Source organism: Sturnus vulgaris, chromosome 11, assembly GCF_052056855.1.
Source record: "Sturnus vulgaris isolate bStuVul1 chromosome 11, bStuVul1.hap1, whole genome shotgun sequence".
NCBI lineage: Eukaryota > Metazoa > Chordata > Aves > Passeriformes > Sturnidae > Sturnus > Sturnus vulgaris.
The window spans coordinates 16,723,722-16,751,298 of NC_142253.1; the positions used below are offsets into that span (position 1 = coordinate 16,723,722).

The following is a 27,577-nucleotide window of genomic DNA, read 5'->3' on the forward strand; positions in this document are numbered from 1 at the left end:
AAAAATTCCAACAAAACCAGAACAGAAATGCAGGGACCAGGAGGGAGAGTAGTTTCATTTTAGAGAAGGGTAGGGAGTGATGCTTTATGTGAAACAACCTATTTATATAGCAACCCAAGCCAACCTCAGCACACAGAATAGATAATTCTGTAATATACAGCAATATTTGAGTCCTGATATAACCCTGCTGGGCCACACATCCCCAGCAGCAATCAGAGATACTGAGGAAGTTCCACTTAAGCATGTGCTGCATGCTCCAGTCAGCTCACCCAGAAGCTGTCCTCTGGGATAATCCCACTGCAGACCAGCAGTTCAGCAGCAGCAAAAATATACAGACCCCATCACATGGATAAGGTGAGGCTGAAGGAAAAAGGAGGACAGGATTTTGGAAAACGAGCAGGGAGATGGAGGGACATGGAAAGCTGGGAATCACACAAGGAGAGCAAGAAGATGGAGCTTCACAACTCTTCTAGTGAAAAATGAACTTATTTTAAAACACATTGTAGCATGGTTTGCTTCTAGAGGCAAGATAGGACAGAGCTGCCAAGAAGGAGGTTGCAGTTTTTTTATCTGGGTAGGGCTGGAGAAAACACATTGATGGGAAGCTACCATTGGCTGAAAGGAAGAGTGTGTGAAGTCTCTGGCAGAAGATCTCTTACAACCTTCTGTGCCAAAGGAAGAGGGACTAAGAGGATTCACACGGCTTGGAGAGCTGAGATGACAGAAGATGTTGAGAAGACAGAAGAGAAAAAGGTCCAGAGAAATATTTTCGGTACTTTTTGGCAGTTACATTGTACAACAAAAGCCACCCTTCCCTGCACATGGAAGGTCTTTGCAGCACACAGAGATTAAACCAGTCCTTCCAAACAGGCAGTGCATTTATCACAGCTTCCTTGCAGGATACACACATGTACACCCACACACCCAGCCCTGTCACAGGTCACTGCAGGCAGATCCAACTGCTTATTCACAGGCAAGCGTCTGCCCAGCTCCAGGAGCTACTCACTGCAGGATTCCATACAGATCTCAAAAGCTTACAACTCCAGTTAAATGCTGGTACGATGCAGTGATTAGTGAGACACAAGAGGGAATGAAAAAATTATTGACTCAACACATCAAGCCTCTGTGATGTAAGACCAGGGTGAACTCGTGACAAGGTCACACACACTGAATCAGATACAAAAAAACCCAAATCAGCTTTGCTGCCTGGAAATCCACTCATCCACTAGCCTGTGGAGAGAACTTTCCATAGGTCAGGTGGCTCATAAAAATTCCTCCACAATGTGCATGTTTCCCAAACCATTAGGATGTTTACAGAAGAAACTGCCTAGGTTTACAAGCCTTTCCCTCATTCAAAGTGGAAGACTCCAAAAACAGATTCTAGAAACCCACACAGTCAAAAGCAGGACAGGCTTTATGGGGGTGAGGGAGAGCAGGGGAAAAGGAGGTGTGCTAATCATACGACCTGAGCAAAATCCACACACCTAATATGCAACAAGAAAAGCAGAAAACGCCAGATGTGGATCCAAGGAGGACATCAAAATCAAGGCCATCTCCAGCACCCTTACCCCAACACACAAATGGATTTCAGTGTATTTGTGGTCATGCCACCACCACCTCAACTGCAGGTTAAAGCTACAGAGACGGAGTAACATTGTCAAGTGAATAAATGACGGATACCAGACAGCCCGTGAAAATGCATTTGAGGCAGGTGTCATCTTCCATTATAGGGGGAATCTGGCAGATTCTAGGAAAAAAAATTCCAGACTCCACAATTAGGCACATTCTACCAAAAGGAAAGCATTTTGATGCTTGGACACACATTTTCTCTTACAAATTGCAACACACTCCCTGTACCACAGGCTTCAATAAATACTCCAAGGCTACAGGTCACAGGAGAAGTTCCATTCTCAGGATAAGCACATGCTCCTCCTTTATTTAATTGGGAAGCCACACAGAGTTGTGGCTTGTTACTGCAAATGTTTTCAGGACAGAAAGTCCTAAGCTTTGCCTGCTTATCGCAGCATCTTGTGGATTTTAACACCAAAACAGCTACAGTGAAAAGCCTGTGAAATCTGATCTGCACCAGAAGCTCTGTTCACACAGAATACAGAAAGGCCCTGCAGTGAATGGATACAGGAGAATACAGGCTCAGAGCAGGAGAAACACACAGCTGATGTTTCTAGTTGCACGGGAGAGGGACATGCTCAAGTGAGCACCCACAAAATCCAGTAAGAATCCCTCTTACCCTCTCCAGTAAAAAACAAGCAGGGAGTGGAGACATTGGTGTGCTCAGCAAGCTGAAACAGGAGAGCAGTGCAGTGCCAGCCTCTGTGCTCTGTGCACCAGAGCAAGTCTCACACAACCACTCCAGTACCTGCCTGGAGACCTGCACAATAATGTACAGCGTATGCATTTTTAAAAGTTCATGCTATAGCTCTCCTCTTGCTCTCTTTCTTAAGAAATAGGGGGAAAGGATTACAAAGTTGTCAGTTGCTAGCAACAAAAGCTACAAAATACTCATGCAGGTAGTGTTGCTAAGTTTGAAGCCTGAGCAGATTTGGAGACAATACTACAGAATCAGTTGAGACAAGACATTTGCTCCTGAGCTCAAAAAAACCCTTTTGCTTCCACATGTATAAAAACCAGCTTCATCTCAGTGAAAACAGTAAAATATTCAAGCAGCACAGACAGGCTCCTTCCATTTCTCCACCTCCTGCCTTTATGATACATAGCAGTACACAAAGGGCACTTCATTTCCCACCTGATTTTCTCACACCAAGTAACATGCTTGTTTATGTTTGTTCTTTTCTACACATTAAGGAGGAATGCAAAAAGACCCCATGCCTATGGACAAGAGCAGCCATGGGATGTATTCCCAAAGCTGCTTCCAAGAAGCCAACCTGGTGCCCTCAGACAGGAATACTACCACATCAGGGGCAATGCCAAAGAAACACCAAATGTCACACCACACCCTTTCAAAAATGAGAATAAGGGAGGGAAAATTATTTAGGAGAAATCAGGAGACTTAACAGACAGAAACCTCATTTGTCATTCAAAATAACTTTCTCCCCAAAAGAAAAGCACCTCACGGCAGTCAGAAAAGAGGTTTCACACAATTCAAGTGACAGCCACCATGAAACAAAAGGCCACCATGAAACAAAAGGCCACCATGAGCATCACCAACCATGAGGCTGCTACAAGGGCTGGATCTAGGCTCTGCACAATAAATCAACAGCTCATGTGCCCCACAAAGCCAGGGGGAGAGCCAGCACATGGCACCTCACTCATGCAGCCCTGTGCCCAGCATCTCCACACTGGGAATAACAGCAACCCTGCTCATGCATGTCAGGTGGCACCTCGGCTCTGGAGTAAGTTGCCAATGCAACAATCAACAAGTCAAAGCAATTAATAAGGGGCCTGTTGTCATTACTTTAGCTGTGACAGTTAATATAGATGGAAGGAAACTCTCCTGAAAAATTAGGGCAACACAGAATATGGGTGTTTCCTTATCACAATATATGTAACAGAAAAGCCCCCTCAAATCTCAGCAGTCACACATACATGCTAAGATTTACTGAATGGAAGGAGTTGAACCTGGTAAATCTGTAGTTTACAAGTCTGGCAATGATCTTAAGTGGGTGCTGTTGTGTGTCAAGTAAAAGAAAAAATATCAGAGTGATACAATATAGGGAGGAAGCAAATTATTCTTCAGGCAGGGGCAGTTCAACAGGCATTAAACAGCATCGAAAATGCTGGTTTTGCACAAGCTATTTATTCCCAGCCTGCAGATGCCTGAGAAAGAGGCAGGTTGACTAGTGAGGGACCAGCATGTCACTTGCTATTTATGCTCTCACAAGTGACTGAATATGACAGGGACAGTTGATAACCTTCTGAAAATAACTGAACTATCAAAGAATCTGTGTCTTAGCTAACACAGGTTTTTGGTTTTGCAGCTTGCAAAAATGCAGACTTTCAGTCTAAGGAAATGATCTTGCAACTCTACCCTGGAAGTCATTGAAGTGGAATATCAATTCTCTAGGGACAATTCATAACTCCCTTTCTGAAGATCTTTATTTGTCTCTTACTGAGAATTTTAAAGTCACCTATTTCCTTTTTTTTTTTTTAACATAACTAGAAGGGCTTTTTTTCCGTGTTCAATCAAAACATTAGACAGATTAGACAAGTTAACCTATGTGGGGCAATCCAGAAGTTACAGCTCTCCTGACCAAATGCATGTAGCTTGGGTCAACCCAAACCCCACATTTCTAACTTCTCTAATTACTAGCTACTGTAGGTCTACTAAAACACGATGAAGATTGGCATATGGAGGCTTGAGAGATGATCCCTTCCAAGCACTCCATCTTCCAGCTTTCCTCTGCACACACACAGAGCCAGGTACAGCAGAAGAAAACTGGAAGACTTTCACACCCTGTCTGTTTTTTGCACATCCCAGGTGTGTATGGCTGGGACCTCACCTCCTGTCACTAGTAGGGAAGGGAAGCACAGGAAAGCATTTCCCAGCCTAAATCACTGCTGTAACTGATGCTAGGGAGGTCAGTTAAGCAACAGTGGAACACCAGCCAGAACTTCTTCCCATGCACGTGTGTGCAGTGATTTACTGGGCAGGCACCCAATTCAGTTTAAGGATTGGTGCCTACAGGCTCTCTGCTGTAGCAATGGACCAAACCTGATCAAGTTAAAACACCTGCCCAATTCTATATACTCCAAATCAGAGAAAGGGCAGAGCAGGCATCAACAATCAGAAAAAGAGGTATTCCCAAATTCCCTGGTACTTCGGAATTGCTCTTGCATAGGAAGACATTATTTCATGTGAGCAGAATGGTGGAGAGAATACAGAGAGGCACTTGGTTAAAAGGAGTGTCATCTATAATTATAGATTCCCCAGTGACAACAAAATAAATTGGGAATTGTAGAAACACTGAAGGGGAAATAAAATTTTTCCCTGATGGTAAAAGTAATAATTAATTCTGGAGTCTTTTCTCTCTCTGCTCCTCACCACCGTTTTGGTGGGAATGTGCCAGGCTCTTTCCCAGCAACAGGATTATTTCTGTACAACATTTTTGTAAGTTGCAATACCTCTGTAACTGAAAATAGAGGCAAATGCGAGTGCTTAGTGGGACCTTTGAAACCCCAGCTGTGAAGACTCATTAACTGTAAGTACGTTTTTGCAGATGCACAGCTCTGAATCTGACTCATAACTCACCTCCCATGACGGCAAGACCCGGGATTCAGGTAAAAAGGCTTAAGATAATTGATATGGATTATTACTCAGGCAAATTAGGAGGAAGAAAGCAGCGAAGAGGAGACTTAAGGGATGTGGTGAAGGAAGGGGGATCAGAAGCTGGCTCTGGTGAGGGATCCATCATTTGCAGATCCAAGGCACAAGGAGGGCAGTATGAGATGGGAATCTATGTTTTATCTAAAAAATTTTATGCATCCTGCTCTCGTATGGGCACAACAGCTCTAGCTTCAAATACCACGTCAGAGTAAAGGCCCCTTTTGAATAGTTACTGGAGATTTCATTTTCTCCTTTTAAGGGCTGGAAATGTTCAGGTTTACCAGGCTCAACTGCACGTAAGGGTAGTTCTTGTGTCTGCAGCTCCAGGTTGCCAAAGGACAGGATGGATATGAGGGAAATGCATAGTTAAGCATCTCTCCCACACACAAGGTATATGGCAAAGTGGAGCACTCAAGTCACAGCTGACTCAGAGCTGCACATGAGGGTATGCACCTACAGTCACATGTGCATGTGTGTGTGCACAAACATCCAGGGGAAGCATTTACTGCCAGTGCAGCTCTTCCCAGCTGCATTCAGTGAGTACAGAAACAGCAGGGCCAAAACCTGCAGCAGGAGTCTGTCAGCCACCAGCCTCTGAGTGCAGTCAGTGTGTTGGCACACACCAGGGAGGAGGACAGACCACTTAGTGTCCAGCAGCTCCTTCCCACTGGCATTTCTAAGCCTGATACAAGATTCTGGTAACAACAACATTTAAACTGTGGTGTTGTGTATTATACAAGAACAGATCTTCCTTCACAAAAACCTTATTGGCTTTCCACCACCCCACCAAAAAAAAAATTAAAAATCTTCTAGCAGCATTGACCGAATTGTAAAGCAACCTGGTTGGCTTCCATGCATCCGATGGCCTCTTCCAAGAGTGAAAACTCCACGCAGACATAGCCATAGTCGTAACCTGGGGACAGCATTTAAATACAGACGGGAGTCATGTTAGTGCCTTGTCATAAAGAAAGCCACATTAAATAATCCATTTCCCTTTCCCTCCAATGACAAGCCCTCTGACCACCACCCCTCTACCTCAGAATGAAAAAGAAAGAAACCAGGGACTAGTTGGATGATGATTAACTGTGTAGTTTACCATGAATGTTAATAGTAGTGTTCCCACTTTCCATTACACAACCCAGTGACAGTCACACCCTTTCTTAGGGCAAGAAATAACTGCTTTGCTGTTTGTTTTTTCTAAGTCATAGTGACTTTCCACTGCCAGTTTCACATTTTGTGCTACCTTAGAGGCAGCACTCTCCAAAGTAAGTGTTGATAAATCATTTCCAAGTACTCTGCTGCAGATGTATTTTACACGAATAGCCAGCATTTTAATTGGGCAATATTTCAGAAAGAACTAACACAATTCCTTTGCCTCTGCTATTTTTCTTTCAACACCTGCTTACTTTTTGAAGTCCAATCCCTTGCATTATGAAAAAGTCCAGCTGAGCAGGAATGAGAACTCCAGCTTTCTCATTTGGATATAGATGTCACTGCACACATAATAAGAGGGTGTGGGAGCTTTAAGTTTAGATTCAAGAACCTACAGAGCCTTTACTCTTCTCAGTCCTTGGAAAGCTGTCATCTCTGTCACTGCAGAAGGGACCCACTGATTTAACTGTGTACTCCAGTTACCCACATATTATGAAATATTATGTCCCAAAGTAAAGTTCAGTGAGAGCACCACAGAATTTAAGACCAACTCAAGATCCATCCCTGATCTTGAAACTATCTCCAAGAACTGGAGTGCTGAGGAACAACCTAAAGTCACAACCTCACTCTCAACATGTCAAGGCCACCACAATCCAAAACAGTACTTCCCAGATGGTCATGGGCAGAGATGATCCTACATAGGCATAAGCAGTGAGAGAGCTTGGCTCCCTCCTCCTCTTGCTCTTTTGGCTGGTTTGGAGTGAGACAAGGGCTGATCTGCATGTGATTTGTGCCATTTTAGCCACCTAGTTGTACTGCTGAACAGCTCATCTTTCCTCCTACTAAAGATGCACATCTCAACCCAGGTATGTATCTGGTTCCTACTGCTTCAGTCCCTCACCTTCCATGAATGCTTCACATTCCATGCATGCTTCTCTCAGGCAAGACATTCCACCATCCTGGAAAACAGCCCCATCTCCCTCAAGCCTATGCCTAAGAACATTTGCTGAACACTCTAGCTTTTCCTTCTCTCTCACTTTACCATCTTTGTACTTTACCACATCAAAGACAGGACCACACAAAACCCTACATCATCAAACACTACTGATTTTTTAAATTTTTTTTCTATTCAGGGAGCTCTCTGCATGCTGTTCTAACGACACAATCCTGATTTTGCACCTTTGCCCCTAATAACATGACTCCAATTTGAATCCAGCACCTTTTCCACCTCACAGAGGAATTTATTCCCCTTTCCCATATTATTTTAGCCAATATAATTATGCTAAACGGAAATTTATCAATCTGCGTGGTGTTCAGCTCAGTGGAAGATGCAGTCCAGCAGCACAACATCTGTGGTGGAATGCAGCTAAAGCCACTTGACACTCTTACATCAAGTGGGCACCTGGAACTAGAGGTGTGATTTCAGCTGGCAGGATTGGCAGAACCAAACGGATCCAGGTGTTCCCACAGCATCCATTCTGCTCTGCAGTACAGCCACACCGGATCACATTTTGAAAATGAAGGAGTACTCTCTGCAGAAGGCAGCTGCTCTCCAGAAGCAGTGCTGCCCCTTGCTGGGAGACTGCTCTGCATTCTGGGCAAACACCTCTGCTATTCCCTGCACAGTGTGCAGCCTCACATGGTACATTTTAAAGTCTTACTCAAATCCAGAACTCTCGAGCCACTTCTTTCCCTTCTGTTTAGAAAAGGGCAGTATGAATGATATTTGTCAGCCCATAAGGCTCCTGATTCCCCTTCAGAGAGGATTTTTGAAAGCTGCTGTAAACAACAAGGCAAGATCAGAGCGCTATCTTACTTCCATGTGTAGGAGACCTCATGAGGGACACAAAGCAAGATTGCAGAAGTTTTCATTCTATTTGCTCTGCAATAACAGGACATTTACATCCCAGTCCTCATGAAGGGAATGAGTAGTTTAGACATGGATTTAATCCAGCATGACACAACAGAGAGTGCAAGGCTGAATGTTATACGGAGATACAAAAGCTCAGATGCTTGGAGGGAATGTATGCCAGAGGATCTTTCCAAGCTTTACATGGAGACAGTTAAGGGGAAGCCCAGCACATCTCCTTCTGCACTTTCCCCCTCCTCTGCTCTCCCCCACCAAACTCACAAACATAGTAGCAATAACATGTACAAAAACAATAACCATGGGCCTCATATCCTGCCAAAATGCAGCTCCAGGCCAGTCGTTCATCTCTTGTGGTCGGCTCACAGAGGGACGCAGTGCTCTGGAATACACTACAAGCTGTCCCTGCACAGACAGCACCGAAGTGGTGATGCAAGAAGAGAGCAGCCTGGAGCCACTTGCTGAAAACCACTGCTGAGATGTGTGGGGGCTTGACACTTTTCCCCTCCCCCAGATTCAGAGCTTTGCATGGATCTGACAAGCACACTCAGGATGTGAGAACTACAGAGTAACATCAGCCTTGGGCGGCACACCACCCCTGCTCTGCCCCCCTGCCCCCCACTCCTCCAGAGCATCCTTCCATTTTAGACCATGGCAGGCAGGCGACTGAAATGGAAGCTGGTGGAACAATGGCACCACACGTTCAAAATGCAACAGCTGCTGATTCTTCCATCATCTGCAACAACCACATTACCCAAAGAACAACACTTGAAACATAACCAAGTGGCTCGAGGCTGATTCTTAAAGGCGAGCAACTACAGAGGCTCCTGCCACCAACCATTGTTGTGCCTCTTCCCTGCCTCCTCCATAGGGCTGGCCCAACTCTGTGCAGCAGCTGCTGAGTTTGGATATTTTTGTTTCCAAAGCCTTCACACAGTTTGCCTGACAGAATGCCAACAATTTAGGTGCTGTTACCAGAAGCAGGGCATGGATTTTGATGGAAGAATAGGGCCAGGCACATAATGGCAGGAACTGGTTCCATAGGCATCCCAAGCTAAGCAGTGCTCTCTCGTGAGTGAGAGCGCTTGGACACTCCTCTGGTATTCTTCAAGTCATAGCAGTAAAACCAAAGCAATCAAACCAGCAAAGCAAAACCACTGCTGAAGAACAGTGTGGGGTTTTTACTCAAAGAGGCCTAACTTCACATGCAAGGTTTCATGAAGATATAAAACCTGGTTTCTTCACCTACTGATTAGTACGATACTACAGTTTCAGGCTCCACAAGCAATTAGAATGGAGTAATGATTTGCAGAAGTAAATATGATCAACATAAACTCTGTCAAAAAGGAAAAAAATCCTGGTGTGGTATTTCCCCCACACAACTCTGAGCATGCTGCAGCACAGCTGCGCTGTCCAAATGATCTTTCCAACAGAAACACTTGAACTTGTCCAGATTTTGGCCCTAGCACAGCCATAAAACATGCATGTCCTCATCTCCCCCCATGTTTTAGGTCAACAGTGTAAAAGGACTCTTGTACCTTATTTAGCTACTTCCTTTCAGCTGTGCAAGTCTACAGTACCACAGGCTGTGTACGAGGGATGAAATCAGAATGCAAGGAGAGCATGCACAGAGATTGCAGAGGACTTCTGCTTTCCCTTAAGTGCTTCTATGTATACACAACCCTTTACGGATGCTCCCAAAGCATGCTCGGCTGTCTTCTGCACTGAAAATGGCACAAACACTTAATACTGAGGAGTAAGGACACATTTAGAGCTCCAGGAAGCAGCTCTGCAAGCATTGGAATAAAGAACATTCTGCCTCAGAAACAGACGTGTTTTAGCAAAGTGAATTTTGACAGCAAATGGAGGGTCCCTGCTAGCATGCAATAATTTGGCTAAAAATCCTGAAAGCCTGCCTTAAAATTACTGTTCTTTGGCTTCAGATATAGAGATCAAAGACTTGAGATTTAAAATAAGTCTTGTCTCTATACAGACACAGTTTCTACTGAACAACTGACACACAGTAATGTGTTACTTCACCATAGTTTGTTATATCAAAGATCTAAATAAAGGAAAACCATAATGTTGTTCTCATAGGGGCTGTAAGCAGTGTGAAGACAAAAAAAAAAAACTCTCTAGAGTTTTAGAAGACCAAACTAAAAGATCCTGTAGTGACAGCAGCCCTGACTGTGCCAAAACAAAGATAGTTTTGGAAAGGAGGCAGGATGGCAACATGACAAAGGCATCCAATCCAAGAGGCGATCCAGCTTCTTGATTCTAGAAATGAGTGTGCAGTCAGTCGTGTTCCTGTACAACCCCAACAAGCTTAAGGCATTAGGTCACCTCACATCCATGGAGAACCATAACCTGCCTTTGAAAAAACAACTCTGACAAACCCCCGGCTGCTCTGGTGCAACACAAAGATTCTTCTCCTCCCAGACTGGAAGAAGATCGTCTCCCATTAAAGTAACTTAATGTAAAAGCTCACCAAAGGACACTACACTAACCTGGGCAGCTGGGCCCAGCCTAGTGGAGGTCCCTGCATCTGCCAGGTGGGGTCAAGCAGCCTCAGGGCAGAGGGATGCAATGCAGTCTCCATAGGCAGAGAGCTTCCCCACCATCCCAACACTTCACTTGTGTTTTTTCTCCTAGGATAAGACAGAACTACGACAGAAGAAAAGCATTTGCAGTTCTGGAGACTTCCAGGTCTCAGAGAGATGGCACATTAAAGCAGAGCCACGGCCAGCAGCTGAAGCAGGAGATTCTTGCTGCTTGCCCTCTCCAGACAGTTCGGCAGAGCAGGGTGCAGCTGAGGAAATGCTCCAGAGTTACACCCATGCTAGAGAAGAAAGTTCTATTGTTCCAAGGGCAGCTGCAGAATAAAGTATGGAGTGACTATGAAGGACTTCTACATCCCTGAAGGAATCTGCAGTCTCACACACTGACTTTTGGGGAACTCAGGTAATAGAGACAGGGATTGTGCACCCTGTTCTCAGAGAATCTGCCATTCTGTGGTTGAAAGGAAGATCTACCTCCTGAGTGGGAGATGTTTCAATGTGCCCACGACCCCACATACAAGATTCACCTGTTCCCTCCAAGGGAAGATACTGATGTAGGTCATCCATACCAGAGTGAATAATACTGGAGAACACAGGGCTTTCTCTGGATCTCTGTGCTATTACACTGGGATACTATTAGGAGGCATCATACACTCAATGTTTCCAAGAAAACAGGAGCTCCTGGACATGCTCAGGAACGGCTGTACCTGTGCTTACTCAGCAAGCACTGCCTTTGCAGTGAGGATGGGCACCACAGTAATGCCTTCCGTGGCAGGCAGAGGAAATAAATCCGTCCAACCAGTCTAAAAATCTGGAGGGCACCTGTTGGAACCCTTGAAACTGAGAGTTTGGGTTTTTCTGTACTGACAGGCACTGACCCCAGGAGAACAGTGCTTTTGACTGAAGGCCGTGGAGAAGGCTTCCAAAACTGAATAACAGAACTGGGCTCACTAGTGTGTAGTTTGAATAGAAGTGTGTAATGTCACATGGTGGAAAACGTAGAATTTAGGGGTTTAGAATACAGTAATATATAGAAAGCAAATGGAGGGTTTAGGGCAGAGGTTTCTTTCTTCTTCATGGGTCTAGGTGGTATTTTGTGTGATTGGATGGAGGAGTTTGCATTGCAGGTCACGGGTGATTAGTTATTAAGTAAAAATAATTTAGGTAGCTTTTCTTAATTGGACAATTGGCCCTTAAAAAGCCTTGTAAAAAGAGATACGTGGCCAGTTTTAGCTTGTTAGCTAGAAGCGCTGTAGAACTCACTGTAACATAGATAAGAATTAATAAACATCTGAGTCCAAACAAGAAATACCATCTCTCGAGCCTCTAATCCCAGCTCTGGCAAATAAAAGGCAATAGGCACCCCCACAGCACAGCAGGGGCAGCGCCAATCTATCTATGCTACCACAGAAGCCAAAATCATGAGCTCTCTCAATACCAGCTGGTGGATTCTGAGCATCCATAAATTTGTCAGATCTCTTTACTGCACACATAAATTGGTCTTCAGAGCTACTGAAGCTGAAGAGCTGTACTAGAATAAACAGGACAACCTGCAACAACCCTTATTCCCAACCCCTTTCAAAGGCCGAGCATTTACAAGCCACACCTGCTACTGGGAAGAGGCCTGTCACTTCCTGCTGTACCTCTGTGTAAAGAAGTACACTCTTACTCATTCATGACAGAGAACAACACTAAAACCACAGGAAATGAAACAGAGCTGTATTCTGAAAGATAGAGCACTACAATCCATCCTCTTCCCTCCATCCTGGAGAACAAGACACAGAAAGGACCTGCCTGAGACACCCTCAAAGGCAGACACCAGCAGCTCCATAAACCACAGGAACTACTACAGTCAGAGCCCCAAATGGCTGCCAATCATTCTTGGCCCAAGGAGAACAGTTTATCCACCAGCACAAAGGAGATAAGCAAAAAAACCCCAATGCTAAGATTGCACACACTGTAGTTTTATTAAAGACAAAGTATTGCATTATGCTTGTACAGAAACCTGGAATCTGAGGAAGGTTGGGGCTTTCACTAAACTTCATTAGAGAGGACTGTGAGCTGCTACCTGGGAAGGTGTTCCATGCAGGAACTCGGTTTTAAAGTGCTGCTAATGTGAACCGGGTCTCCAAAATATACAACTTGTCATCTTAGCACAAAGTAATCAAGGTAATGTCAGCACACTAGGCAAAACCTTGAAGTTTTGCTCCAGAGATGCAAGAGAAATGAGCACCTTTGTAAAAATGGATTCTGCATGTCAAAAAGGCTGTGAGCATGTTTTATAGATGGATGTGTTTGTTACCTTTTTGGTATAGGCCTTATAACACTGAACCAAGGTTGATCACCATCACAAACACTGACATAGACCAGATTTGTACTTCCTGTTTTCTAAGCCACCACATCACAGATGAGGAAAGAGGAGCAAGAACACCTTTTACTTCCAAGAGACAATGCACTAGTGCCCTGAAACCAAGCAAGGAAAGCCAAAAGCCTACTGTCCACACAGCTGGGAAAACTGGCAAGGACTGCTATTGATGACCATGGACTATTTCCAGCTAAGTGTATTTTTTGGTTCTTGGCAGGCTATTCTGGTTACAAGCTAGAATCAATTGGTTCAGGCACATCAGCACTGAAGACATTTCTGCATGTCCTGGCAGGTGAGCCCTGCTGTCTGCAGGACTCTGCTGATGACTAAGGGATCTGACCATGCCTCAAGGGAAAACTCATGTGCTACAGCATCTCTGAGCTCAGGGATTGTCACCTCAGCTCTCAGCAAGTACCTGAGGTTTGCATGCCTGAGTCATGGCTGATGCAGCAGTGGGCCACACAACCTTCACTGTGCAAAGCACTAAGCACGGCAGCAGGAGATTATTTATCCTACGGTGCATCAGCACCAGCCTTGATGGTGAGCCAAGCTGTCCTCTGTATGATTAGCACAACAGGCCAGATGCCCCTCTGCACCACAATATGTGCTAGAGACATCCCACAGCAACCCACAGCATGTGCTTTGTACCAAACCCAAGAATCTAAGTCCCTGTGGGACCCAGTCCTCATCCAACTCCAGAGGGTTGGTGACAAGCCAACCCCTATATGAGGAAGCCACTGGCTCACCACAATCCACCCTTCAGAGGGGTTCCCCAAGGGCACTGCATCCCTCCAGAAAGGAAACAAAAAGGTTTCCATTTAGCACAGTTCCAGAAACACTCCCTGCCCCTGCAGAGGGGCAGCTTACCTTTCCAGTCCTACCTAAGGGTGGGAGCTGCAGAACGATGGCACCTGTGGCAGGAGCAGCATCCTGCCAGCATTTCTGGCCTCCAAGAGCAGCCCTACCCAAACACCACCCACAGCAAGGAAGCTAAAACCCTGTTATATGTGGGCCTGACAAATGCACAGCCATGTCTGCCTCAAGGGAAAGGTGATCTCACTGCCTTGGAATGCACTCCAGCCATGGAAAATAGAGAACTTATCCCTACTGAGGACAGGTGCACCAATTTAAAAAAAAAAAAAAAAAAAAATCGGCACCAATTTTTCCATCATGAGCTGGAAACTTCTGGACCCTTAGATTATGAGTTTTAATAAAATATAATACTGAAAAATACAATTCTGAATTCCAGAGGCTTCCTGATATATTCCTGAAACCAATGATTCACTGTTGTGATATACAAGATAGACTGCACTTGGAGGGGAAAAAAAAAGGAGCACCTTTTAAAGATTTATCTAAGGGGCTTATTAATATTTAACAGGGCACCAATGCAGCAGAGCTTAGAGAGAACAAGCAAGATAATCCAGTTTCTTGTAGGACTTGGCCGAGGGAATTTTATGTTTAATACAGGGAGAGATAAGGGAAGCAGTTCCAAGCAGCATATAAGGGGCTGGTCTGAAGAAACAGAACATGAATGCTAGGGCAAGAAGGTGGCTGAGCAAGCAATAAAACACATTTAGTGGTAATAATACTTGCTAAAACAAAAGCTTTTCAATTGGAGCAGGCAGCTTCCATAAAGCAGCTCCTGTTTTCAAGAGACACTGCATTTCTTGGGTGTTCCTCCACCACAGGAAGAAGCCTGTCCTTTAGCATCAGCCACCTGTATCCATGTGGACACTGCTCTGGCCCCAAGCATTACTGCTGTTCAGGGAGCTTCCACCTGCTCCAGGCATTCCTGTTCCATGGGCTCTTTGCTCCTCCTTTCCCCTTCCATGAACCCCTTTCCATGGGGTTCTTTCCTCCTCAGGGGTGCTGTACTGTGTTCCCACATACCCACCCAGGGTTCAAAAGGGAGCATTTAAAAGGGTCAGAATAGGGTTAAAAAACCCAAATCTCCCAATTTCTGAGTTGCTGCACTAATTTAGAGAGTACATAAAGGGGCTGGGGTAGATCTCACTGCTCCTGCTATCTAGAATCCAGCTCACCTCATCCCTCCAGGTACACTTCAGAGCTGCTCTCTGCCTTGCTGCTCTCCACCCCAGTGAGAGAGTCCAATCTCCACCAGGCCCTCCCAGCCCAGCAAAAATTTCTCTCAGTTCCCCAGATGGGCTTATGGAGTGAACTAGAAAAGTCTTGTGGGCTGCCAGCCATTTCTCAGGCTTACTTTGCCTGAACAGCTTTCACAGCTGCTGGTACCAACACTAACACAAATCCTGGTTGGAAAACACATGTTCCAAGCTTGTCCCACTGCATGCTGCATCCAGAAGAACAATTTGAACAGAAGGCTCAGAGTGTGCCTTGTGCTTTCACTTATTACTGCAGTGGTATCCAAAGTGTCTTTTAAGATAAGCAGCCCTTTAAGATAAGGCTGGCTCCATGTGCTTCCTTCTCCAGGGCACACGTGTGTGATTCAGCCAGAGCTCTGTGCATATCAGATTCTCAAGATGAGATCTGAGGCTTATGCCTGACATATGTCAGGAAAGTAGCAATAAAGCCTGATGAGAATCAGGCAGGAGGTAAGTTTAAAATATTATCAAAATCAAAACCAGGGCAAGGTGTGTTCATGTTAGACTCCTCAAAGGTCAAAAGGTTTCAGCTTCAAGTTCCTGGCAGTCAGCACGGAGGCAGGAGCATGGACAGTAACAAGAGGAGGAGAGACCCCATACCATGAGCAGCCACTAACACATCCACGGAGGGGACACCATGGTGCAAAGCCACATGAAGGCCCTGAGCCCAGCAAGCAGAGACAAGCACCTTCAGATGGGATAGGGGAGCTTACAGCCCCTTCCCAGAGAGCTGCTGACAAGTCATCACCACAATCTTCTACAGGAGCAGTGGGACATCCATGCTCTGCCTCCACACAAGGCTCCAGGACATACTGCACACCAAAGCAGCTCATAGTCTTTGAGAAGGCTCCACAACCACCTCAAGGTTTATTCTTTGCAAAGATTAATTGGACAGACATGACCAAACACACTTGAGAACGCAAGCGGAAAGATTTAATATAGTTATTTCTGCCATGGCTTACACTGGAAGAAGCCCACTCCCCCCAAAAATGGATTTGGCGCTTTCAGTCTGAATGTACAGGCATCAACTCAAAAATCTAACTGATGGAAATTACATGTCTTTTAGGGTAATACTATAAAGCCCGACTTTGACATTTTATCATTGTAAATATCTGCCTCTTTGATTTAAATAGAATTACTATGCCACTTCTTAAGGTCTCTCACTGCCTTGTTTAAAATCTAGCCATCATTTCAGTTTGTGGGCTTCAGAGACAAAATAATCCAAAGAATCAACAGCTTGAATGCATAACAAAATCACACCAGGTATATTAAGAACAGAGTTCCATTCTCAGCCCAGCCTTCAGTGAAAATAGACTTTCCTTCACACATACAGAGTACGTAAAAAAACCCGAGGCTTTATAAAGAAATTGAGCTGCTTTTTCCAAGAAAAATCAACCATATATTTTTCCCCAAACCAGAAAGAATCTTGTAAAAGATCATACAGTGGATTCATTACACTGAAGCTGCTGAGATAAGCTTGATGATAAGCGTTATCTTTTTGAGAAACTGATCCGAACCTCACTTATTTCGAGTTAATTGCGTGGTATTTGTTACGGCTGTTATTGTTCCCCCCACAGCTGCAGGCATTCTTCTCTCAAACACACTCAACATGCATACTCATGATTAATGTTATTTTTAACATTTCTGGACAGCACTCAAAAATAAACAACCCACTCAGACTGCCTTAGCACGTGCTCCTGTGAGCCAGACTGCCATCGTCCCACCGAGCTGATACAGCAGTGCAGGTGTATCCCAGAGACATCAGTAATCCAAAAGGTTTGTTTTTAATTCTTAGGGGTATTTACATACAGAGCCCATCACAAAAGCATTGTTTAGCCCACAACTGGCCTCTAGTTTCAAAGAGGTTTAGTTTTTCAGAAGTTAATGTTAATTAAATTCTATACACTTCTCTAGGAGGAGCTAATGTGAAAAGCTGGATTAATTTTACCACAGCTTCTATTTACCCAGTTTCTAAAAGAAGTCTTCACAATGCAAACAAGTATTCATTTATTGCCCTAGACACATCCATATTGTGCAAGAAGGATGAGAGAGCTGTTTAAATGCAGCCTCAGGACACAATGCAAAACAAAGACTTTGGAGCCTCCATGTAACCTTGAACAAAGCTACACCGCTTAAATGACTGATGTTGACTGGACAGGGTTAAACAACAGCTTTACACAGCTCATAAAACATGAGCTAATTTTAACTTCATTCTTTGCCTCCCCACAATTGCCAGAAAAACTTTTAAAAAGCCAACTTTGCAGCTGAAGAGACAGCCTGAAACAGAATGCAGCTTTTGGAGAGACAGCAGAAAACTGCAACCCTCGCATCACGTGTGACCACCTGCAGATACCAGAGCTTCTGCAGATAACTTTAGACACTGTGTCTCATCCTGAGCAGCCTTTGAAACAGGGAAGGAGAAGGAAGAAATGGCAGTTCTCTAATGAGGGCAGTACGTCCAAATAACATACATGAAAAGAGACTTAGGAAGGGATTTCCAGTTCAAGTTGATTTATTACTGAAGTGACATGTTTCAGAAGGAAAAAAAAAAAAACCACAACGACTGACAAATCTCATCAGCACAGGCAAAAAAGGAGCATGTTGCAATTATTGTGTTGCAGTCAGTGCTGTGTAGGTGACGACAGCCATGCTGAACGATGCTTAGAAAAGAGGAAAGAAAACAAGAAAGACTAACTGTGCCCCTTAAGCCCTGCTTGTTGGGCCAGATTACGTGACACCAGGATGTTCTTTAGTTCAAAGGTTCCTGAGAAGGTTATGAAATCTCCTTTTGACAGCTTCCAGAAACAAAAATACACTTGAGAAATACCCCACTGCCCCAGTTTCTCAACACATTGAAAGCCTTTATATAATGTATTGACACCAAGAATTGCAGCTGCTTCACATACAACCTATACTGAAAACAAGAAAAAGCAGTGATGAATGTAGAAGCTTCTGCTTTCCTAGGTTTAAAAAAAAAAATAAAATAAAATACCAGTTTCCAGGTGTTTCCTACAAGTATTATCCACACCAATCCCCAGGACTCACCCTTCCTACCATCGCACATCTTTGTTCCAGTACAACTTTTTCACAAAGCAGCCTTGTAAAATATTTCCTTCTTCAGAATCCTATACACACTGATCAGAAGTACAGCAGAACTTTATTCTTTGAATGAGGAAGAACATCCAGGCCCAGTATTTGGATATCTGCTTATAAAACTTACTTTGTCTTTTTTTTTAACCTGTCTTCGTTCCTAAGCAGGGCACCAGTTTCAGGTTACTGAAGGAGAAATGTTAGGATGGAACAGGTTTCCTGAGGACACTATTTGTGCAGCATTTGTTCCACAGTAAGACCACTTCAGAAATAAGATTTAGAACAATCCAAAAGGATTTAGTAATAGTTAAAAAAAAAAGCTATGGAGGAATTAACCTGCTGTCCCATGGCTTTACTCTTGACAGCTATTAGAACAGCCTTAGTGCTCTTCCTGCTGCTCTACACCTCTCCAGAGGCAGCTGGACACAGGCTTTACCTCCGAGTATACCCATCAATTTTGAGGACAAGAGGACAAACTACAAAACTCAGAGGGCATTTTCATTAAAATATACCTCCAATTAAGGGCATGTAAGACTTGAACCAAATTATTTAAGAGGATATTAGTGTGAAAAGTACCCTGTTGTCACCTTGAAACTGGAAACACTGGAAAAGCATTCTCACCTGAGCTGTAATCTTTCAGTCGCAGGTCCTTCACAGGTGTCCCATCAGGTCCTCGGAAAGCATTGAGGATCTGCAGGAGAAACAAGATCCACTTCATCTCCAAAACCAAACCTCCAAACCCAAAGTACTTGCCAGTGCACATTTCTGTGTCTCCAAGAGTTCTATTCTTTCTAGGTTAAGTCAGTTACAAACTGACACACTTTCCACAGTACCTGAGAATCGTTACCGAGTTTTCAAAGTATTTTTGGGTTTTGTTTGAAGAAGCGAGCACAATTTACACCACAATTCAACTGTTCAAAGGTTTATTACACTGGTTTCAGACAGACAGCTCAACTCAGATCCTTATTTAACGTCGAAAATGTCCTACTGCCTTTAAGAAAAATCAAAGTACAAGGGCAACTGCTCTGAGTCTTATCACCCCCTGAAGGACAAAGTTCCTGCCGTGAGCTCTCCTTTATCAAGCCTCAGAAGATGATCACTACAGCTAACCCCAGCAAAAACTGCTGTAGGGGTTCCCATGCATGGAACTTTCACCAAATAAACAAAAAACCCCAAACTGAAGTCCTAATTCATAGTAGAAGCTTTAGGAAATGGATCTACTTTCATCTTGTAGCCTAGATCATTTTATGGATTTTTACTAAAAGCAGCAGGAACAGCAGATATCTTTTCCTTCTTTGTAAGAGCTCATTTAAGCAATTTCAAGTAACTAAGAACAAACAAGTTCCCTTAGACAGTACGTGTCTTCTGAGCCCAAAATAGTAGTAACAATATTTGGTATATATAAAGCAGTGATGAAGTAAGGCATGTTGCAGAGTCTGGAGTCAAGGCTTCTAGCTATCAACACCCCACATGTAAGCACAGGAAAACTCTTCACTTCTAGAACCCCCAAAAACCCAGAATAAGCAGATAACAGGTAACATTGCAGTGACTTCTAAAACTGGATTTTCCCCTGGGGAAATGACAGACCATCTGATATGTACTAACCAGACTTAAAAGTGGTACTTTAGAAACCCTCAGTAAAAGTTTCTGGGTGAGAAACATCACACTTACATCATCCTTTGTGGCAGTTTCAGGCATTCCTCCTAGTCGAATGAGCTTGCTCGGCTTCACATACTTAGGGCAGGTCCGGTAATCTTGGTCCTTGAGTTCATACAATCAAGATAGTTTTATAAATGAGAGATGCTGGCTCACAAGATACACAAGCAGTAGCAAAATAAAGCAGAGAAAAATTCAAAGGCAAAGGCCCATAAGGAGCCTGACTCAAAGCTTTAACCCCTGTTGGAGATTCAGCAAGCTCTGGAGGAGCTCTTCACATGCTCACTGAGCTGTATAGTAAGATCTAGCTCCAGGAAAATAAAATGGGCAGATCATATCTCTCTGCTTTCCAGCAGTGGGAGATTCAAATTCAGTAGCAGTTATTAACTCAGTAGTTACCATTACCTTCAGGTTTCCAAGGTAACTCTGAAGGAAAACAAAGTATGTATGAGAACAGTTGTACACAGGCCCACCCAAGCCAGTAGCTTCTCTCTGATACTGCTCATAGGCAACATCCAGGGGAAAACAGAAAAATAAATTTATCTATAACCACTTCCCCCAATACCCTCTGCCTGGCCATTTTCAACTTGGGGACTTTCTGAACCAAATCTGGTTCTACATATTTAGCAACTCTCACTTGCTAAACTGCATTTCTCTTGGGAAGTGTTTCTGAGATAGAAAGGATGCCCATTAAATAACCTAGAGCAGAGAATGATCTCAGAGAAGGATGGTGAATTAGAATAGAACTGAAGTGATGGGATATGGATGAAGACTCCTTCCCAACTCCTTCCATTCTTTGGCCAACACACATGTAACAGAGACATCAATTAACAAAACCACCTACCTGAAGGTTCTTATAGGGCCTAGAATCTTTGCTGGGTTTTCCTTCTGCAAAGGACTTGCCATGTTCGTAATCAAACATTTGATGCCCTGGCAGCCGGTGATCCACATCACGATATTCCATATTCCGGTAGTCGGTATCTTGCCTCCCAAGGAAATCCAGGTCACCTTCACCCTTTAGCCCAAGATCAGAATCAGATCTTTGCTGCTCCCCCCCAGAAAGCTGCTGCTGCTTGTTAGCAAAGCTCTGAGGTTGCTCCTCTTGGTCCTGAAGAGTAGGAAGAGGTCCACAGCTATTTTGGAAATTGTGCGAAGTGTCATCTTCAAGACCCAGTCCCAGGGATTTCTCTTCTCTGGCTGGTGCTTCCGAGTGTTGAAATTCTCCTTTTTGGCCACCAAAGGGACTTCTATCTAGACTAAGTGCAGACTCATCTCTTTTGCTGGTGCTTATACCAGAGCCTTCTCTTTCTGCTAAAGGTACGGTAGATTGGTTGTGCCTAAAATCTACAAGGCTTTGATCCACGGGAGGCATTTCCCTATCTGAAAAGTCCATGGGAGGAGCCACATCTCTGCTCCTAAAATCCTGATCAGATCGGGATCTGTGCCTATTTCTGAAGTCTGACGATGGTGCATTCCTGTTTCTGAAGTCCAGATCAGAGGTACCCACACCCCTGAAGTCCAAATCAGGTACATCCCTATTTCTGAAGTCTGAATAGGAATGTTCTCTGCCCCTGTAGTCTAACTCAGACATGTCTCTTGCTCTAAAGTCTGAATGAGGCCCATCTCGACCTCTAAAGTCAAAATCATAAGACCCTCTTCCCCTGAAGTCTGATGGAGGTTCCTCCCTGCCCCTATAATCCATATTATGTGCTTCCCTATCCCTGTAGTTCATACGGAACATGTCCCGGTTCCTGTAGTCCCCTGAGGGAACATCCCCACCCCTGAAGTCCATAGGGGGCCCTTCTCTCTCCCGGAAGTCTCCAGAGTACATATCCCTGCCCCTGTATTCAGAAGGGGGTGGCTCTCTACCTCTGAAATCCATCTGAGACTCATCTCTGCCCTGGAAGTCAGATGGTGGGAAATCCCTGCCCCTGAAATCATGGTGCCCGTCCCCACCTCTGAAGTCACTACGTGGTCCATCTCTAGCTCCATAGCTGAAAGAAGGTTCCTCTCTGTTGGCAAACTGAGGATTGAGGAGGCCTGAGATTGCCTGGATATCAAAAGGAAGTGATTTTCTGCCAGAGAAGTTGCCAGAGTGTCTTTCTTGACCAAGACTATCAAGGGAAGGAGGATATTCCCTGTTCCACCCGGGAGCAAACCTTTCTTCTTGGCTCCCACTGTAGAAATAAAGACAGTATTATTCATAACGTGCTTAAGAGTCTGAAATCTACACAGCAGCACATTCTTCTCTAAACTTTTATACAGCTGTGTAACAGTCTAAGATCCGCAGAAGATATTGATGTTTGGCAGTTTAAGATGAGGCAGCATACGACAGATGTGAGAAAGTAAACTTGGGTGCTCCCATTTCAGCACAATTTCCAGAAGCACTCAACAGGGAATACCTGCAATATTAATGGGTTAATGATGGTAGCAATCCACATAGTCCTGCACTGCACACAGCTCTGCAGCTGTCTGAGGTGCCAGCAGCTGGTGTGTTGGTTCATTAGCATCACCAGCACACGCCTGTGAGGAACCCAGGAGCTTAAGCTCTCTGAGCAGTATGGAAACAGCTAACTTCACACATCATCCTGAGGCACATGAAAGCAGAGGTTACCAAACAGGCTTTATTGACATGCTACAAACTCTCATATATGCTTCCTTGTGCTGGAGTCCAAACTGGAAAATTCTGAAAGCCATCAGTTCAGACACTGAGGGTGCCTCACAGGACTATGCCAACAATCAACATCCAAGATATCCCTGTGCTCGTGCCTCCAGAATGTCTCACACCGAGTTCACTATGAGCTCTTCCACCATAAAAACACTCAGGAAGAAGTTCCTTTTTAAGGCATTCTTCAAAATCCAATGAGTTGAGTTTGTTGGGGGTTTTTTTGAGATAGAACTATCTGATTTTTCATCTAAGCAAGGCTCCAATACATTTTTTAAAAAACAGAATAGTACAGTATCAGCACATTTTAAAATAACACCAAATGCTACCCAAAGCAGTGGACATTTCCTTAGCAACTACAGCAAGTCATGTTGTACTCTGAGTTTCACTACAGAATCACTCACCAAGATTAATCAAAGCATACACAGATTTCCTAAGGTACACGGTCCATTTCACCACCACATAGAAAAGCAATTAAATTTGGATCAAGGTCAGCATTCCTCACCCAATACATTAAAGAATGATGCCAATAAAATCCACTTAAAAATCATTAGAATAGCACTATTCATATCAACACAAGATGCAATCACTCCCTCATCAACACTGTTACTACATGTTCTGAAGGATACTGATTTTCATCAGCTTTCTCAACACATTACAGTAGACATTATTTAAAGTATTCTTATGGCAGAAACCCAAGGCATGCCATGAGCAGTACCTTTATCACACTGATTTTCAAGGGATTGAGTGCACACATGAGCAAAGGATGAAAGAATGATGTACAACAGAGGAAAATTCTAGATTTTGGTGACTTCATTTTTATACCCAGCAGTCTCTTGCAAACACAGGTCCCAGTAACAACCAGAAGAACACAGACTAATAAAAACATTGTGCTGTGCAGGTCAGCTGCACATGAATCTTTAGAACGGTTGCAGTGACATTCAAAAATGTCTTATGAAGGAACATATGGGGACATAGCATTTTTGCAAGTGCAAGTGGTAGGACAATGGGGAATTGGTTTAAACTGAAAGAGAGTGGGTTTATATTAGATACCAGGACTAAATTCTTCCCTGTCAGGACGGTGAGGCCCTGGCACAGGTTTCCCAGAGAAGTTGTAGATGCACCATCCCTGGAAGGGTTCAAGGCCAGATTGGACAGGGCTTGGAGCAGCCTGGGATAGTGGAAGGTATCCCTGCCCATAGCAGAGGTTTGGGAAAAGATGGTCTTTAAGGTCCCTTCCAATCAAATAATTCTGTGATTCTATGATATTTGGACTTATTAACCTCATGGAAATAATTAAACTCCCAAAGTTTTCATAAAATTGTGTGTGCAATGAATGTGCCATTATTTCTGAACTAATTTTCTTCTCTTACAGGTGTTAACAGCACATAATACCAAAAGCTATATAGCACATCACCTTAACTCACAACAGTTAAACTAAGTATCACTAGAAAAGGTGGTGTGGAGAAGGACTAGAAATATTAAAAGCAGCTGTTGCTAAAAAACTAAATCAAAAACTTCACAGAAATGCAAAACCCATCAGTTTACTCGTCTGTTCTTTGGCAATCACAACTAGATCCAAAGAGACCTCACAACTCCTACCAAAACAGTAAACAGTGGGGTCCCAAGACTTATTGTATCTAAGAATGTTCCTGAAATAAACTGTACATTCAAGTGCTTACCGAAAAGACCCCATTCTGTTGCCTTGTCGATGGTCTCCCCACATTTTGATCTTGTCTGGTAGGCTCTTCCAGAAATGGTAAATTCACTCTAACACCACCCAGACACCACAACCTGTTGAATAAACAACATGATGATAAGCCACAAGGCAAAGAATACACATGACTGAGAAAAGTACTGCTGGTTAGAAGGGGTATATGTAACATCTGATCAGGATCCACAGATACACGACCACACTCAGGCATGAATGAATTCAAGTGCTGCATTTCTCCATGTTCAAATTTGTAAGCGTCAAACGACTCCTGAAATCAAACTGTCAATATGGTGGGCAAACAATTTGATATCTGCTTTGATTAACATAGAGCTTTCCAACATACTGTGCTGTCTGACACTATTCAGGGTGCAGCTAGACATGTGAGAACGTCGCCATCTATAAACAACAAGGACCACTGATGAACAACAGTTTGCAATTAATGTTTAATCCAAACTATTTTTGCCAAAAGCTCTCTGCTGTTCAAGGAAATGATCACCACTCTTGGTCTACCTTGGATCCTCTGCCCTCAGAAGTATGTAGATAACGGAGGAGGTTTTGCCAATATATCATGACGAGCACTGTTCTCCAACGCTGCCCTCATCAAGCAGAGTGACGCAAGTATCACTTGCCTCAAGAGAAATCTAAAATTTCATCCACTTCCTCCCACCAGCGGAGAAGGTGAGGATTTCCTGGCAATAACCAAAGCCAAGACTTGAAATAGGAAGTACTTCCATCTTTCCTAAAGAAAAACAAAAGGCTGCAGCAGAGCATGGAGAAAACTGAGGGAAATGGCAACCTGATGGCCTCAAACCTGCTCGGGCCAATCCAGCTGCAGTGGTGCAGGAGGGCTGTCATGACACCACAGCAAGGCTGGGAGAACTGGTGCTTACACGCTGTTCCAAAGCAGGATTATTTAACTCCAGTGGTTGAGGGGGCAGAGGACAGTACAGACAGTCACTGCCAGGCCTGGCTGGAGCAGCTCTTGTCAAAGAAAGGCACACAAAGTCCTGTTTGTTCTCCCTTCCAAAGGTCAGCGCTGCCATAGCAGAGGCAGATCGGCAGAGCAGGTTTTGACAGACCTTTCACCAGAGAGCGATTCCGGATGCTGCTGCTGGCAGCTGTCCGTGCCAAGGAGCTGAGGGAGCTGCCGTGCCAAGAGAGTCCATGCTCTTGCCAGGGTTCACTACCCACCAGGGAAGGCTCAGGTGGGAACCAGGGACAGCAGATTCTGGCAGAAACCAAGCATCCAGAGGCTGAGGAAGACAACCTGTGCAACCATCACCGATCCATCCACCCCAACGTCACTTTAAAAAAAATAGGTTCATTCTGATCACCACTCAAGCCTAAGAGTACCAGTCTGCTGACATTTTACATAGTTCTTGATAAATAACAACTCTGGTCTTAAGGATTTCCTCCATCTTTCTAGGAGGAAAAGTTCTCTTTCTAAGAGAACCAAGACCGCACCCCCTTCATGGCAAGGGCAGGCAAAGGGAGATGGTTCCTGTCATCAGCCAGTCCTTTCATCTGAGGTCTTTTGCAGCCTGTAGACCTCGCATTTCTTGCTCTTCCCTTCTGGATTTCCCTCCCCCACTCCAGTTCTCCTTAAGTCAACAACCTTACCGACACTTAAAAAAAATAAAAATAAAATCCCTTGCCAGCTGGGAACTGTTTGGACATAATATTCAAATTATCAGATAAGGAAAAAAATACCACTGGACAGCTATCAGGCCTGGCACAGACCTGCTGAGCCATGCAGCAACCTCCGGGAGTGTGAGGTCATGGTTCAATAACACAGGGAGCAGCACCGGCTCGACAGCCCCACTCAGCCCGATTTGCTCCCCGCCTCCACATTTGGCAAAGCACCGGGTGGAAGCTGTGCCAGCTTGTGCTTTTCTGGGTCTGCACCACGGATGACCCTTAGAAGAGAGTTATATTTAACCCAGGTCACTTCAGTGATACGCTTTACCACACAACCCCACAAACCAAGGTGACAGCAAACTGCAGGACAGGGACAGAAGGGTCTTAGCCTGGCTTGCACTGACGTCAAAATCTCCTGAAGGTACACCCTGCTACAACTGCTCCAAAAAAAGCACACCGTGATGAGACATTGTGAGGATTCACCCTTCTGCCACGGGCAGGTATCTGCCAGCTCAGCTCCCAGCTCACAGGTAAATGCTGGGAGACAGGTCAGTGTGAGTGAGGCTGTTTGCCAAAGACACCCCGGGCCAACAGCAAATCCTGGCACAAAGCCACCTGCATGCTTGGAATTGTGCATCCATTAGTTTTGTCATACTCTGGTCACCACCAAGCGTTTGAGGAGATGGAAACAGTCCAGTCACTCACGGAGCCCAGACCAACAGCTCTCTAGGACAATCACGAGCTGTTACAATTACCCTGAACATTCAGAGGCAGATATGCATCATCTTTCCCTACTCCTGCCCCAGCTGGCTCTACTTCCTGGTGGCAAAGACTCAGCTCCACCAAAGATACAGAAGACACAACTAAACAAGGAGAAGCTCTTCTGTGGTTTTAGTTCCTCCAATGACTGGTGGTCACACAGCCCTCCCAGGAGAGACAGATGGAGCTCCAGATGCTCCCTGGCAATTACACCCAATGTTTTCCTCAGGACGGTGCCCCTGCCCTCCCCAGACAACTCTGGGGAGGTTCCTGACTCCACTTCCCAAACTGCACATGCCAAGCCTGACAGCAAACTCTTGGATCTCTTATTCCAATTTATATCCTGCTATGGTAAAATAATGGCTTTGATCATGAGAATTGTGCAGCTGAGACAGACTAAGCAACTGGTCTTCTTGAGGACTAAATAAAGACATCTGTCAAGGGGCTGAGTGGGAAACACCAGCACAGCCCTCAAGTGTCTCCTCACCAATTTACACCACACTTCACACCGTTTTTCCAAATATGGGGGAGAGAAGGGTATTTGGTGACAGACTGGGTGCTATTTTCAGAAAAATACTCTGATATTCAGAGCTTCTCTCCAAACAGATTTTGCCAAGACTTGATATTTATAGAGCACGAGGAAATCAAACACAGAACTACAAATGAGAACAGAGGAAGCAGTTTGCTG

The 27,577-nt window shown here is 44.4% G+C and overlaps 1 protein-coding gene across 3 annotated transcripts in view; it reads right to left on the reverse strand.

Annotated features, from left to right (window-relative positions):
* Positions 1-27,577, reverse strand: part of RBM6 (RNA binding motif protein 6) — a 58,311-nt gene that overhangs the window by 29,380 nt on the left and 1,354 nt on the right. For all 3 annotated transcript variants that reach the window (XM_014869708.2, XM_014869707.2, XM_088171624.1), the window contains exons 2-6: positions 24,461-24,572; positions 20,958-22,290; positions 20,129-20,218; positions 19,079-19,148; positions 6,142-6,215 (exon numbers count right to left, since the gene is read on the reverse strand). In XM_014869708.2, coding sequence (XP_014725194.2) covers positions 6,142-6,215; positions 19,079-19,148; positions 20,129-20,218; positions 20,958-22,290; positions 24,461-24,504 — 1,611 coding nt within the window. In that variant the 5' untranslated portion in view covers positions 24,505-24,572. The remainder of the gene's footprint in view (positions 1-6,141; positions 6,216-19,078; positions 19,149-20,128; positions 20,219-20,957; positions 22,291-24,460; positions 24,573-27,577) is intronic.